Genomic DNA, 14,687 nt, shown 5'->3' on the forward strand with positions numbered 1-14,687 from the left:
TTCACCTGAAAAGGGAGAGAGATGCAGAGAGACGATTGTGTTCATCTATCCTTTCATACACGAGGCTGATGGCGAAAGACAAACTATAAGCCCACAACCGCAAACAGACACTGCAAACTAATAAATGAACGGACATACACACCAGTCCGTGTTCCCAATTATTCTCTAATGACAAGACATTGCTGACTTTTTAAGGCCAACAAGGATGACCTTATATTACTTTAATCTCTTTCCATTTCTTGTAAATAAAATTAAACTTGGAATTTGACCCATGCCATTCCTCAAAGCAGGACATAAAGACTCAAATACTTGGGTGTTTCTTTTCACTCTTATCAGTGACATAGTAATAGTAAATGTAATTGCTTCTGATTCAGTGCTATTAATAAAGGGACAGTAGAGATACCTTGTTTGCAACATCCTGCCTCACCCTCTCAATCTCCTCTCGCTGGAACCTTAGCAGCTCCTCTCTCTCCTGTTTCCCAGCAGCAAGAAGGGTTTCCCGCAGTTCCTGCAGCTCCCTCTCATGCTGGTGCCGAAGCTACGCCAGCCCTGTGGCCTTGTGCACTGGGTTCGTTTGCTGTGTGTTGGGGTAAAATTGCCCCCTATGTATTGTATATACCCACTCTATAATACTCTGCATGTTGGGAGAACAGAGTACAAGGATTTTTATATAACATATTCATATACTGGGGATAATTGGGGATAATTAAGTTTGGTAGGCATACTGATTATTTAACCTACTGTAAGCATGTAACTCATTATATTGTATTATTGTAGGATTAGCCTTTAACAGAAGTTGCAGAGTTAACATTGTCATATCTCACTGGCAACGTTTCTGTGGCAAGGGGGGCTGAAATTTGTCATTATTGCAGAAATAACAAATAACATACTCGCACATAACTATTTCTGTGAAAGTCTAGACACTTGAACTCACGGCCATCCCCTCACCTCTATTTTGAAAATGTCAAACCACAATCTCCCTATATTTATATTACTCAGAGCTCAGAACTGACAACATATACAATATACATGCTGCTCTTCAGACAAACCAGAAATAAGATAGAGTCCCACGTCATCTACTGCTAGGCAAACCGTGCAGATATGTCAACCGAAACTGTCGAGTGTGTTAGGGGTTATAATATTGGACACATTCCATGTCTGCCTAGCAACTAAATCTGTAATATGTCCTGCCCTGAAACGGACTTCTGACATGTATAAAAGTGTGTGCTGTGGCAGAAATAAACTGAAGACAAACGATCTGGCATTGTGTCGGTGACTTTTTTCTTTTTTCCCGAGCTCGTCTCCTGCGGAGGATCCACCATCCTGCACTGACGGCGCTGGGTTATCCTAGTCCAGGGGTTATCCTAGTCCAGGGAACCTGAAGGATTTACTTCTGGTGAAGTGGTTGTACCTTAACACTGTGAAACAATGTATCAGTGTGCTAGCTGTTCACACTGGCCTTGTGTACAATACAAACGTGCCGGGTTCGTTTCCAAGTGAACTGGGTTCGTTTTGTATAATTAAAACAACAGATACACATTTTCCTGCATTGCATATCGGTATTTCATATGTATTTTACTCCGAAGACAAAAACAATGCAGAACCCAGGGGAAGAGTGAAGGAAGGGATGGGAGACAGGTCTCGGTTTCCTCCGAAGTCCAAGTCACTCCCCTTGACGTTTTGACTGCACGTTTGAATGCAGCAACTACTGCTGTACTCACATCTTCTATCTGAGCTCAGCTGTATCAAAGACAAACTGTTTGTGTAATTGTACTGGCAATGCATTAACACAAATCCTCTGTTCAGTACCTGTGAATTGCGCGATATGCTGCTGCGTTGTTGGCTCTGACAGCAACCCATATCTGCTATTGTGCGTCTGTCCTCGGCTTTTAATGCACCTACTCACGGATCGGATATACTTTGCACTCCCGCTAGTACAACACCAACAACAACTGTGATCAACATGGGGAGTTCGTGTAACGTCATAAAATGAACTGTGGGAAATGATGTATGACGTCACAATTCCTCTGTCTCAGTGCACGGGCCGTACACGTCATCGAAAATTGACAGCCTATGCATCGAAGTGTGTTGTGTTCACAGAGTTATAAAGTTAAATACTATTTTTTATATATATGTAATTTGCATTTACTTTTCTATAAGTATAAGATCAAATATACTTTGAGGTTCTTAAATACTTAAATAGGTAGCTAGCAAGATAGATATTAAATGAGTAATGTCTAAATGTCTAAATTAAAGTTGACACTAATGTCCCAGATCTTGATTTTACGATTACTGTACATTTTTAAAACACTCTTGCACTCTTGTGTATAATATGGTATTTTCTCCCTAGAGATACAGGGTGGGCAATTCTGATATTCATGTCCAGTGCCCCTGCCCATTTGCCCTGCCACTCATAAAGTGCCCTTCTGTAGTGCTGCAGTGTCCCCAGGATGACAATTCATCCCCCTTTCCACTCGACAAATCGCCAACACCCACCCCTCCAATCCAGAATTCATCAGCAGTGTCCCTTTTCGAGTTTCATCCCTGCCCTCCTGGGACTATGTGCACGGACCTGTATGCTTGTCATGAAATATTACCCTTTTCAATTAGGGGCTTTCCTAGATTTTAGATTTCAGTGCAAAGAACTGTCTTTTAAAAGCCACACTGAAGCAGTACAAAATGTCAGTCTTCAGGCTGGGGTAAACATGTAAAGCCCCTTATCTCTGTTGTCATTGTATGACACACTGCGCCTTTCTTTAGACTCTTTACTGCATAAATATACATCTATTTACTAGATCACCTGTATGTTATAGGAGCCTCAACGTCTCAAAGTGCAGGCAGAACATGACATGGGCAAAGACCTTGAATGGATCCTCACTGCAGTCCATTTAAGGCAGGGGTAGTCAATAGGCAGCCTGCGGGCCAAATCCACACCAGATGCTTTTGAATGGACCGCGAGAATAGTTTTAATTAAGTTATTATCATGATATATATTTTTTTAATTATGCATTGTTACGGAGGTTTGTTGCTTGTTATTGTGTGGAACCAAGTAGCAGCCCTTCCTGGTTATTAGCTAATAGGATGTGACATATTAATATGGGATGTTCTATATAGAGCTCGTGTTTGTGTTCAGCCAGTGAGTTGATTGCTCGCAGATTCCCGGTTTGGGTGTCTCTATACACGTCTGAACTGGAGCAAGAGCTTCACTTTGTACTCGTCAAAAACACAGGTATTCAGTTTGTTTTCCTGATTTCTATAAATAAACAGCAAAACTGCGGATCATTTGAACATATTTCAACCTTGCCTCCAAAATATAAAAGTGCATACACACAACCAGGGAGTGGAGGGCTCACGGTGCCATTCACCTATAAACTCCTACATCAGGGCTGGAAACAGCTGATTTCCAATGAAGACGCATATTTCTAGCAGGTGCACAGTTAGAAAATGGTACAACCTCACCCGTTTCATTTACAGAGCTCCACCAAAATAGATCTGTGATTGACAAGCACCAGAAACCGCATCTAGTTTGCATGTATAATCTCGGTTGGTGTGTGATTGTTCGCTAGTGATATGTGATTGTGAAGCAAAGATATGTTTGAGTCCAAATCTGCCTGATTTCATAGATTTCATGGAGATATTGAGCTGAGTTTTTCGACTTCGAAATGACTCAGAATCACGCATTTCAGGTCTCCAATTGTCAAACTCTTCTGGGGGGGTGGGGACCACCAGACTCTTCGCCCTGAATTTCTCAATCATCTTTGCCCTCATTTTGCCACATTCATTTTGAACAGTGTACAATGATAAAGTGAAGTGGTAGACACTTGAATCTAATAAGGCATAAAATGCTTGAAAGTTTCTATTATGTTTATCTATATGCCTACAATAATCTTTAACATTACAGCAATTAAAAGTGGTCTGAAAGCGCTTTAATACTTATATTTACTTATATTTAAACATTTTATTTTGTACTTTGTCAAATGAATGTACTAAATATAAACAACAGGGTATATTACTAATTCACAGAATTGTGTGTGTGTTGGAAGGGGGCATTTGGAGGTGTGATTTCCCCCCCCCAGCTCTGGAGTCTGGACCTTGACTATACCTTGACCAAGAGATTTGGACCCTGACAGAAATAATTGCCTACCCCTGATTTAAGGTTTCTGTCCCTGTCTATGTATGTCAGCTACAGAGCTTTGAGCAGTTTAGGCACCTACAGCATACAGGTGATCTATTATGTACCCATAAACAGGCAATTTGTGGGTTTCTGCTGTAGGCGGTGATGTGGAGTTGGAATTCGGCATTTGTGATAAAGACAAGACACCATTTGGGATTTGACATACAGTGAGGGAAGGGAGTGCTCCTAATCTCAGCTCGTTACCTGTATAAAAGACACCTGTCCACAATCAATCAGATTCCAAACTCTCCACCATGGCCAAGACCAAAGAGCTGTCCAAGGATGTCAGGGACAAGATTGTAGACCTACACAAGGCTGGAATGGGCTACAAGACCATCACCAAGCAGCTTGGTGAGAAGGTGACAACAGTTGGTGCAATTATTCGCAAATGGAAGAAACACAAAATAACTGTCAGTCTCCCTCGGTCTGGGGCTCCATGCAAGATCTCACCTCGTGGAGTTTCAATGATCATGAAAACGGTGAGGAATCAGCCCAGAACTACACGGGAGGATCTTGTTAATGATCCCCATGCAGCTGGGACCATAGTCACCAAGAAAACAATTGGTAACACACTACGCCGTGAAGGACTGAAATCCTGCAGCACCCGCAAGGTCCCCCTGCTCAAGAAAGCACATGTACAGGCCCGTCTGAAGTTTGCCAATGAACATCTGAATGATTCAGAGGAGAACTGGGTGAAAGTGTTGTGGTCAGATGAGACCAAAATCGAGCTCTTTGGCATCAACTCAACTCGCCGAGTTTGGAGGAGGAGGAATGACCCCAAGAACACCATCCCCACCGTCAAACATGGAGGTGGAAACATTATGCTTTGGGGGTGTTTTTCTGCTAAGGGGACAGGACAACTGCACCGCATCAAAGGGACGATGGACGGGGCCATGTACCGTCAAATCTTGGGTGAGAACCTCCTTCCCTCAGCCAGGGCATTGAACATGGGTCGTGGATGGGTATTCCAGCTTGACAATGACCCAAAACACACAGCCAAGGCAACAAAGGAGTGACTCAAGAAGAAGCACATTAAGGTCCTGGAGTGGCCTAGCCAGTCTCCAGACCTTAATCCCATAGAAAATCTGTGGAGGGAGCTGAAGGTTCGAGTTGCCAAACGTCAGCCTTGAAACCTTAATGACTCGGAGAGGATCTGCAAAGAGGAGTGGGACAAAATCCCTCCTGAGATGTGTGCAAACCTGGTGGTCAACTACAAGAAACGTCTGACCTCTGTGATTGCCAACAAGGGTTTTGCCACCAAGTACTAAGTCAAAGGGGTCAAATACTTATTTCCCTCATTAACATGCAAATCAATGTATAACTTTTTTGAAATGCATTTTTCTGGATTTTTTTGTTGTTTTTCTGTCTCTCACTGTTAAAATACACCTACCATTAAAATTATAGACTGATCATTTCTTTGTCAGTGGGCAAACATACAAAATCAGCAGGGGATCAAATACTTTTTTCCCCCACTGTATCTTGTCAGTAAATGGTCCTTCAAATATGTTGACGAAATCATGTTACATGGTCTGTCTCAAAGATAGGCCTACTTTTAAATGGTCAAGGTGCTCTCTGTGAAGTTCAAGTGCACAAACAATTGAAAGGGTATGTGAATTGAACAAGGGGTTGAACAAGTATAGAGGAAGGTACCCAATTTAGCCCACCTAAATTTAGGTTTTACATGTTTTCTTATAAATGTGAATTTCTTCCCAGTAAAGTGGGTATTAAATCAAATATGAATCAATATAAACAGTAAATTGAATTGATTAAGCACTTAATATATTATAGATTATTGGTGCATCGTTACTTTTGACTTCACCAAACACTGTCTTGTCCAGCGGCTGGAGGATGTGGGTGAGGTGAGATAGGAGCTGGAGAAGCACAACCCCGTTTTCTCTGACCTTGGTAAATATCTGAGGCGTGACCATCAACAATGTAAACTCTTGGCAGCCCCACATCAGAGATCTTTGGCAAAAAACAGATTCTCAAAATACTCTACTCTAAGAATACTAAATTATTCTTCTCTGTCCATCCTTGATCTGCCCGAAATTCACAGCAAGCTTCCATCATGTTATTGCAGTCCCTATAATTTTTTCTCTACCTACCCATTTTGTCCCCATAATGAAAATAAGGTAAGTAGTTAAGTTCATGAATGAAAAGGATGTATTCTGAGTAATATTAATTAATTTAAGTCTTTTTTAATATGAGTTGCAATAGGTTCTAGGCTTAGTGGGCTTATTAAGAACAACAGTGGTCCATGGGAAATTAACCTCAATAATTGTATATTGAGATAATGTAAACATGTAATATCTTTAGAATAAATAAAATAACATTCCTTCCTAACATGGCCTCTGTAACCCTCTGTAATTTTGGGGTGACTTCTAAAAATGTTGCTGCACAGTGGCAGCACAAAGTCATACATAACTCAAGAACAAAAATGTGATTGGCTCCAAATAAAAAGTACATCTTTGTAACTCATACATCTTTGTAACTTTATGCTAATAAAGCACTTAATGTTTTGCAGTGTAATCATGGGGAAGAAAAGAGAAAGCAGTGTATTTTACATCCCCTCTCTGAAGCAGAGATTAGACAAGGTTATTTTTAACCATCCAGAATCCTCTACAGAAGTCCAAATGAAAAGAATTAGACCATGCATATCTTTAATAAGTATATATTTATATTTGAAAGGAAAAAAACAAAATCTGTTTTGTAGTTTATGCCACCATGTCCTGAATTTCCAGATTCAGGGGTTTGTGTGAATCTGAAAGTGAGTTATAACCATACAGAAGATACTCAATTCTGAGGCCAGTTTGTTTTGGATGGTTTTATTGTGTTTGATTGTGTTGTATTGTCTTGTATTTTGTTTGCTTTGCTTGTCTGCTTGTTTATTTTGTAAAGGAATATCTGATTGTCTAAGAACATATAATGCACAGTAGCATCAGTCATATCAGCCCATTATACTAGAAGTTCTTTCAGGACAATGGCCAATGTGTGGAGTCTCTTGAGGAAGATCTGCGCGGGACAAAGAGTAAGTCATTCCAATAGATCAAACCCTCATGGAGTCGCAAACTCTGTGCCACTGAACTGTCTCTCCCAGCGCTGGTCAGTTTCCAACGAGCCATTGAACGTTTTAACATAGCTGTGTAAGTAGTATTGCCTGCTGTTTTACGGCACTGGTTTCTCTAGCCATTCCAACAGCCGACAGGTGGAATGATCCTTTGACAAAGTTAAGCACCTTAATGGAACAACGTACCCATGAGTCACAACCATCAAATTGAATCACCACCATGACTTCGGCAGTCAGTTTCCTATATTTTAATTCCATTAGGTCATCTATTTAAATATACTTAGATATTATTGGAGACGGGAAGTTCTGTGTTAATATGGCGAGATTTTCTCCCTCTGGTGGATATATTATGAGTTTACAGCTGTGGCTAAAGTCAACCTTCATTCACTCAGGGACAGTCGGGAGAAAATCACAGATTTTGCAGATGTCAGTCAGAAGAAAGAGACTGACACATTAATGACACTCCACACAAAACTGAGGCAGCCACTCAGAGCATTCAATACATAACAGCAGGACAGCACTATCAATAAGAACAGTTATGTGATGCACTCGACCTGCTCAGAATGCTCAATTAAACGTGTTTTAATGTACGACTCTTAAGTGATTTGAATCAGGAGGAGACTGCGGATATCACAAAATGGAAATCCACACCTTACGTAATGCACCCAAGTATCAAGCTCATTATCATAGAATAGGATCCTCTGTTTAACAATATAACAATGCTGTTGGTGTGTTGTTGTTTTTTACAGGATACTGACTTTACAATAAGAGACGCTCTGAACGAACTGATGTTATTTTATTGAAATCATTTTTATTTGCGAAGCTCCCCTGCTGTGCCTGTACAGTGTCCATTTTTGGACATTACACGCATCAGTCGTCCTCGAGTCAAGTATCAAGCATCACCCACTCAAGTCTCTGCTATCAGGATCATTACTCACCCCTCCCTCAGTCAATCGTCATTGTGTCAGGTATCAGGTATCAGGCATCAGGTATCAGTTATGACGCATCAGGTGTCAGGTATCAGTTATCACGCGTCAGGTATCAGTTATCACGCGTCAGGTGACAGATATCAGGCATCAGGTCTGCTCTTCACACCTCACTGCTGTTTTTTTCTTGTTTTGTTTTACGTTTCGAAATCACAGCTCACCCACTGATCCAGTCAATCTTCATTTAAATAAGGAGCAAGTCTTAGATGTGTGGTTGGGTCACTGCACTGTGGTGTGAGAGACCTGGGTTGAATCCTATTTTGGGAATCATTGATACAATACATTGATTTTTACCTTTCTTAATTAATAGAAACGCATCTTTACGCAGGGAAATGTGCTGTGTTTATGTAACAACCTTGTGATCTGTTTAAATTACTGTATTGATCATGCCTTTAAATATTTTGAAGAATATGGGATAGAAATCCAAGACTATCCTTTAAAGACAAATAGTAATTGCTCATTTAACAGAAATAACATTATATGTCAGCATATGTATACGTGTATCCACCCCGCAACGTACTGTTGTGTTTTGATCTGTAATTATCCAAGTGGCTACTGCACATTTACCTATTTAATATTAAATGCATTATTTAATTAAGCTTTCTGTTTAGCATGTATAAGATTTCAGTTTGTATGTGTGTATTGGATAATACTAATTTTAGAAATACTCTGTTAAGCTTCGCCCAGGGAGAGAGAAAACAAAGCATTGAAAAGTGTGGTCGTAGTTCTGCTCATCTGCAACATATTTCTACATCAAGAATGGGCTCTGAAAACACTGAGGCTACAGGATGAGGACAGCGAAGCAACGAACAACACTGGATACAGGATTAGAGAATGGGGGGGGCGGGGGGTGGATACACGTATACATATGCTGACATATAACGTTATTTCTGTTAAATGAGCAATTACTATTTGTCTTTAAAGGATAGTCTTGGATTTCTATCCCATATTCTTCAAAATATTTAAAGGCATGATCAATACAGTAATTTAAACAGATCACAACATTGTTACATAAACACAGCACATTTCCCTGCGTAAAGATGCGTTTCTATTAATTAAGAAAGGTAAAAATCAATGTATTGTATCAATGATTCCCAAAATAGGATTCAACCCAGGTCTCTCACACCACAGTGCAGTGACCCAACCACACATCTAAGACTTTCTCCTTATTTAAATGAAGATTGACTGGATCAGTGGGTGAGCTGTGATTTCGAAACGTAAAACAAAACAAGAAAAAAACAGCAGTGAGGTGTGAAGAGCAGACCTGATGCCTGATATCTGATACCTGATACCTGTCACCTGACGCGTGATAACTGATACCTGACGCGTGATAACTGATACCTGACACCTGATACGTGATAACTGATACCTGATGCCTGATACCTGATACCTGACACAATGACGATTGACTGAGGGAGGGGTGAGTAATGATCCTGATACCAGAGACTTGAGTGGGTGATGCTTGATACTTGACTCGAGGACGACTGATCCGTGAGGATGTCCAAAAACGGGCACCGTATGCCTGGGTGTTTTCTGGCCGGGCAGGCTGTCAATGCAGCGCGCGGCTCCTCTGCCTGCTGTTCGCTGGGCTCAGTGAGGGGAGAGGTGAGGGGTGAGACGGGACAGGAGACTCTGGACTGGAGAGTCTGTAATGCAGCTGCTCCTTCTGCAGGCCCAGCTTCTGAGTGTGCTGGGACTCCTTGGCCAGCGCCTGCTGCAGTGCGGTCAGCTCTCCTGTCAGCTGCCTGAGGAGCAACACAAGACACAGCGCGGGTTCAGGACACAGCAAACAACAGCAAACGACACACACCATGTCTCAATCACATTCCAGATACACGAGCTTCTACTGCATATGGTTTGATTTCACAAGGAGAACAGGTAAAAGACATTTAAACAAATGCTTTAAAAGTGTAGTGAACAAGCCTTATTTCTGTTTTAAGAGCCCTGCACTCATTCCTTATTTCCTGCTTTGTCTGCTGTGTTGGTTTCTTCCACTGAAACACTTTTATCTTAAGATTATTACAAACACTAGGAGGCTGTTTTCCTTCCTCTCAGAGACATACTGGATATAAGTCTGTAGGTCCTGATGTTGGGCACTCAGCTCCTCATTGCAGTGTTGGATCTTCTTCAACTGCTTCTTCAAAAACAGGTTCTTCTCAGTCTGCAGACAATAAAGATGAAAGGATTTCCTCAGACATGAGACACAGCCACGCTGGAACGAATGACCGAATAGAACTCTCCAAAGATGGGTGTTTTCTAATTGAAACAACTCTTAAAAGCAATTATTGATTATTGATATGAACTTGGACTGCCAGTGTGGAAAACATGGACACAAAGTTCTTGTCCTTACCAGGGATTGCATCTGGTGCTCTTTACGGCTGAGCACTTTGATCTGCTGGCTCTTCATGCAGATCACTGAGTGAAGGCTCTGCAGCTCCTGCTCCCAAAATGCACCAGGGCTGCCATGGGTCTGAAAGAGTAGATCAGGGATTTGACAACAAGCCAGCATTTCTGCAGTGATGCTTAGAAACTGTCTCCAGTAAACACATTTTTATGTGAAGTTTAGACAACTAGTGTCCTAGTCTGCACTTGACCTACGACAGACTCCAGAGCTTTACAGAATCATTCATGTGTTTGTTCTCAATGCATGTGAATACAGTCAACATACCCGAATATTAATCCACAGGTCTCTTCTGAAGATGGACTCTTGAGAATCCTCTGTGTTGTGATCATCTACTGTCCCCTGCAGACAATTGATACATGAGGTCAAGCAGTGAAGCAGTTGGATTTCAGGGGGAAAAACAGACTTGGGGGAGTGCGTATTCCCAAGCAACACAAAATCATACAGGTTCTGTATCTGAATAAATGAACAACAACAAACTTCAACAATGATTCACAAGGTACAGTTTTCTAAGTGGAAATGGCAGTGACAGGGTTAACCTGCAACAGGGTTTGACAATTCACTGATCCTGAAAAAGGACTGAACCTGGAATGATGCTCGAGCCGCCTCACAGCTCTTGGTCAGTGATGACTTGTCTTCATCCAGAGATTGCTGCAACCCTGTGAAAACATATGAACACACACACTGAGACTTCAGGCTCCCAACATAAGAACCTTTCACAGGCTGACGTGATGCTTCACGCGTGGGTTTAAGGGACACAGCACTATTTCTGTTGTGCTTCCCTGGTGCGGAAATGCATATTGACTGTACAAAAGGCAGAACTAGGAAATCACTGGTGCACAAAGGGACGTTAATACAGAGAAAAGCAAAAACACAAAAGTTACACACACCTTCTATTGTCCTGTTGTTTGCATCCATGAACAATACTTCACGGGTAACACGCACAGCACGGAGCTGTGCAGAGGTTTCGGATTTCACCTGAAAAGGGAGAGAGATGCAGAGACACGATTGAAGTGTTCATCTATCCTTTCATACACAAGGCTGGGGGCAAAAGACAAGCTAGAAGCCCGACAACCACAAACAGACACTGCAAACCAATAAATGAATGGACATACACACCAGGCCGTGTTCCCAATTAGCTGGCTTTTTAAGGCTGACGAGGATGATCAAATATTACTTTTCGTATTTGTTTAATCTCTTTAATGTCTTGTAAATTAAATTAAACTTGGAATTTGACCCAAACCATTCCTCAAAGCAGCACCAAATACTTGGGTGTTTCTTTTCACTCGGGGGCTTATCAGTGACATAGTAATAGTAAATGTAATTGCTTCTGATTCAGTGCTATTAATAAAGGGACAGTAGAGATACCTTGTTTGCAACATCCTGCCTCACCCTCTCAATCTCCTCTCGCTGGAACCTTAGCAGCTCCTCTCTCTCCTGTTTCCCAGCAGCAAGAAGGGTTTCCCGCAGTTCCTGCAGCTCCCTCTCATGCTGGTGCCGAAGCTGTGCCAGCCCTGTGGCCTCGTGCTGGGATCGGTCTAAGCAGGCAAAGACACCAAACAGCAGCTCAGAACAGCAGAAAAATGCAGCTGACAGCACCAACTCCACAGACGGAGTCACTTCTTCACACAATGAAAACAACCTCAAAGACACTGTATTGACCCAGAGTATAAGGTATTCTTCAAACAATTACTGGAGGCACTTCAGCTCTCACTACAGGGAACCGATATTCTGCACTGGGATACTAACATAAAGCCAGTGACATCTGGAGTTTGTGTCATAAGGAGGAAATCAAACACCAATGCACGTATAAAGGATACAAATATTTCCTTAAGAATAACATTCATTCAGAAATGATACCCATCAGCTTGTATATGTTTTGCTTTTGCTTTAATTTATATATCCCCGTATTTACCAATTGACTTGCTGAGATTCATTTATGGATCATTTACATTTAAGTTTTAAAAAGCAGCCTCATGGAGTTATGTGTCCGACCTCATGCCACTAATAAACACTTTGAGGTGAAGGTAGCAACAGTGAGTTAAAGAAAGTGATCTACAAACTTACCACGTCGATCCTCTCTGTGTCCATCTGTTGTCTAAAATAAAATGAAGAACAGTATATAAGCATGTATTTGTCTTGATATAGCTGTTTGACTTCAGTATGTAGGCAACTGCTATCTCATACAATTATGCAATGAGCTAAATGATACAGTGATAAAGACAAACAAAGGTTCATATATATTATATAGGGGGTTTGCAGTGGTTCGTTTGCTGTGAAACAATGTATCAGTGTGCTAGCTGTTCACACTGGCCTTGTGTACAATACAAACGTGCCGGGTTCGTTTCCATGTGAACTCGGTTCGTTTTGTATAATTAAAACAACGGATACACATTTTCCTGCATTGCATATCGGTGTTTCATATGTATTTTACTCCGAAGACAAAAACAATGCAGAACCCAGGGGAAGAGTGAAGGAAGGGATGGGAGACAGGTCTCGGTTTCCTCCGAAGTCCAAGTCACTCCCCTTGACGTTTTGACCGCCCGTTTGAATGCAGCAACTACTGCTGTACTCACATCTTCTATCTGAGCTCAGCTGTATCAAAGACAAACTGTTTGTGTAATTGTACTGGCAATGCATTAACACAAATCCTCTGTTCAGTACCTGTGAATTGCGCGATATGCTGCTGCGTTGTTGGCTCTGACAGCAACCCATATCTGCTATTGTGCGTCTGTCCTCGGCTTTTAATGCACCTACTCACGGATCGGATATACTTTGCACTCCCGCTAGTACAACACCAACAACAACTGTGATCAACATGGGGAGTTCGTGTAACGTCATAAAATGAACTGTGGGAAATGATGTATGACGTCACAATTCCTCCGTCTCCGTGCACGGGCGGTACACGCAGGGGCGTAGTTTGTGCGGGGCAATATTCAAATCTAGCAATTACAACCCCCCCGATATTTGTATCATGGTCACAAACACAAAAAGCATATAGTATTTTAAAATAACTTGCCCCGAAACAACCATTGGTATTTGAAGTATTTTAATAAATACGTATGACAATCTTATTCTTCCGTTTCTTTTCTCTGCTTCAGTCAGCTCGGCTCTCATTGGCTGCTGATCACGTCACTCTCCACGATCGGTGCCGCTCGAGTCGTAAATATTAAACGTTTAATAAAGTCGTAGCGGCTCCGACCAGCTTACGATCAGATCGGAGGCCAGCGATGCATCTGTCTGTCACTGCACGACCATCGGCAGCGGGACCCCGACCAGCTGCTTGTCGTGACGATCAGTGCCGATCTGTCGTGAGGGCCAAATCGGGCTTAAAATCGTGTAGTGTGACCCCGGCATTAGATAGGAATCTTGCAAGATATATATTAAATGAGTAATGTCTAAATTCTATTAAAGTTGACACTAATGTCCCACATCTTGATTTTACGATTACTGTACATTTTTATAACACTCTTGTGTATAATATGGTATTTTCTCCCTAGAGATACAGGGTGGGTAATTCTGATATTCATGTCCAGTGCCCCTGCCCATTTGCCCTGCCACTCATTAAGTGCCCTTCTGTAGTGCTGCAGTGCCCCCAGGACGACAATTCATCCCCCTTTCCGCTCGACAAATCGCCAACACCCACCCCTCCAATCCAGAATTCATCAGCAGTGTCCCTTTTCTGAGTTTCATCCCTGCCCTCCTGGGACTATGTGCACGGACCTGTACAGTGCACTGCTGTGGATACCACCTGCACCTGCTTGTCATGAAATATTACCCTTTTCAATCAGGGGCTTTTTACATTTCAGTGCAAAGAACTGTCTTTTAAAAGCCAGATTGAAGCAGTACAAAATGTCAGTCTTCAGGCTGGGGTAACCATGTCAAGCCCCTTATCTCTGTTGTCTTTCTATATAGGTTCCTAAATGTCTCAAAGTGCAAGGGCAGAACATGAAGTAGCATACGTTGAAATTGTCAAAGACCTTGAATGGATCCTTATTGCTGTCCATTCAAGGTTGCTGTCCCTGTCTATGTATGTCAGCTACAGAGCCTTGAGCAGTT

At 41.9% G+C, this 14,687-nt stretch overlaps 1 protein-coding gene across 1 annotated transcript; it reads right to left on the bottom strand.

The window, feature by feature from the left end:
* Positions 1–9,776: 9,776 nt before the first annotated feature.
* Positions 9,777–13,376, bottom strand: LOC136746878 (coiled-coil domain-containing protein 69-like). Its single transcript, XM_066699722.1, has 9 exons — positions 13,293–13,376; positions 12,696–12,726; positions 11,997–12,166; positions 11,519–11,606; positions 11,214–11,287; positions 10,896–10,970; positions 10,578–10,697; positions 10,291–10,388; positions 9,777–9,972 (listed from the first exon to the last, which is right to left on the bottom strand). Exons 1-9 carry the CDS (start codon positions 13,341–13,343, stop codon positions 9,777–9,779), a joined length of 903 nt encoding a protein of 300 aa, XP_066555819.1. The 5' UTR covers positions 13,344–13,376.
* Positions 13,377–14,687: the final 1,311 nt, after the last annotated feature.

This window comes from Amia ocellicauda, chromosome 3 (assembly GCF_036373705.1).
Source record: "Amia ocellicauda isolate fAmiCal2 chromosome 3, fAmiCal2.hap1, whole genome shotgun sequence".
NCBI classification, from domain to species: domain Eukaryota; kingdom Metazoa; phylum Chordata; class Actinopteri; order Amiiformes; family Amiidae; genus Amia; species Amia ocellicauda.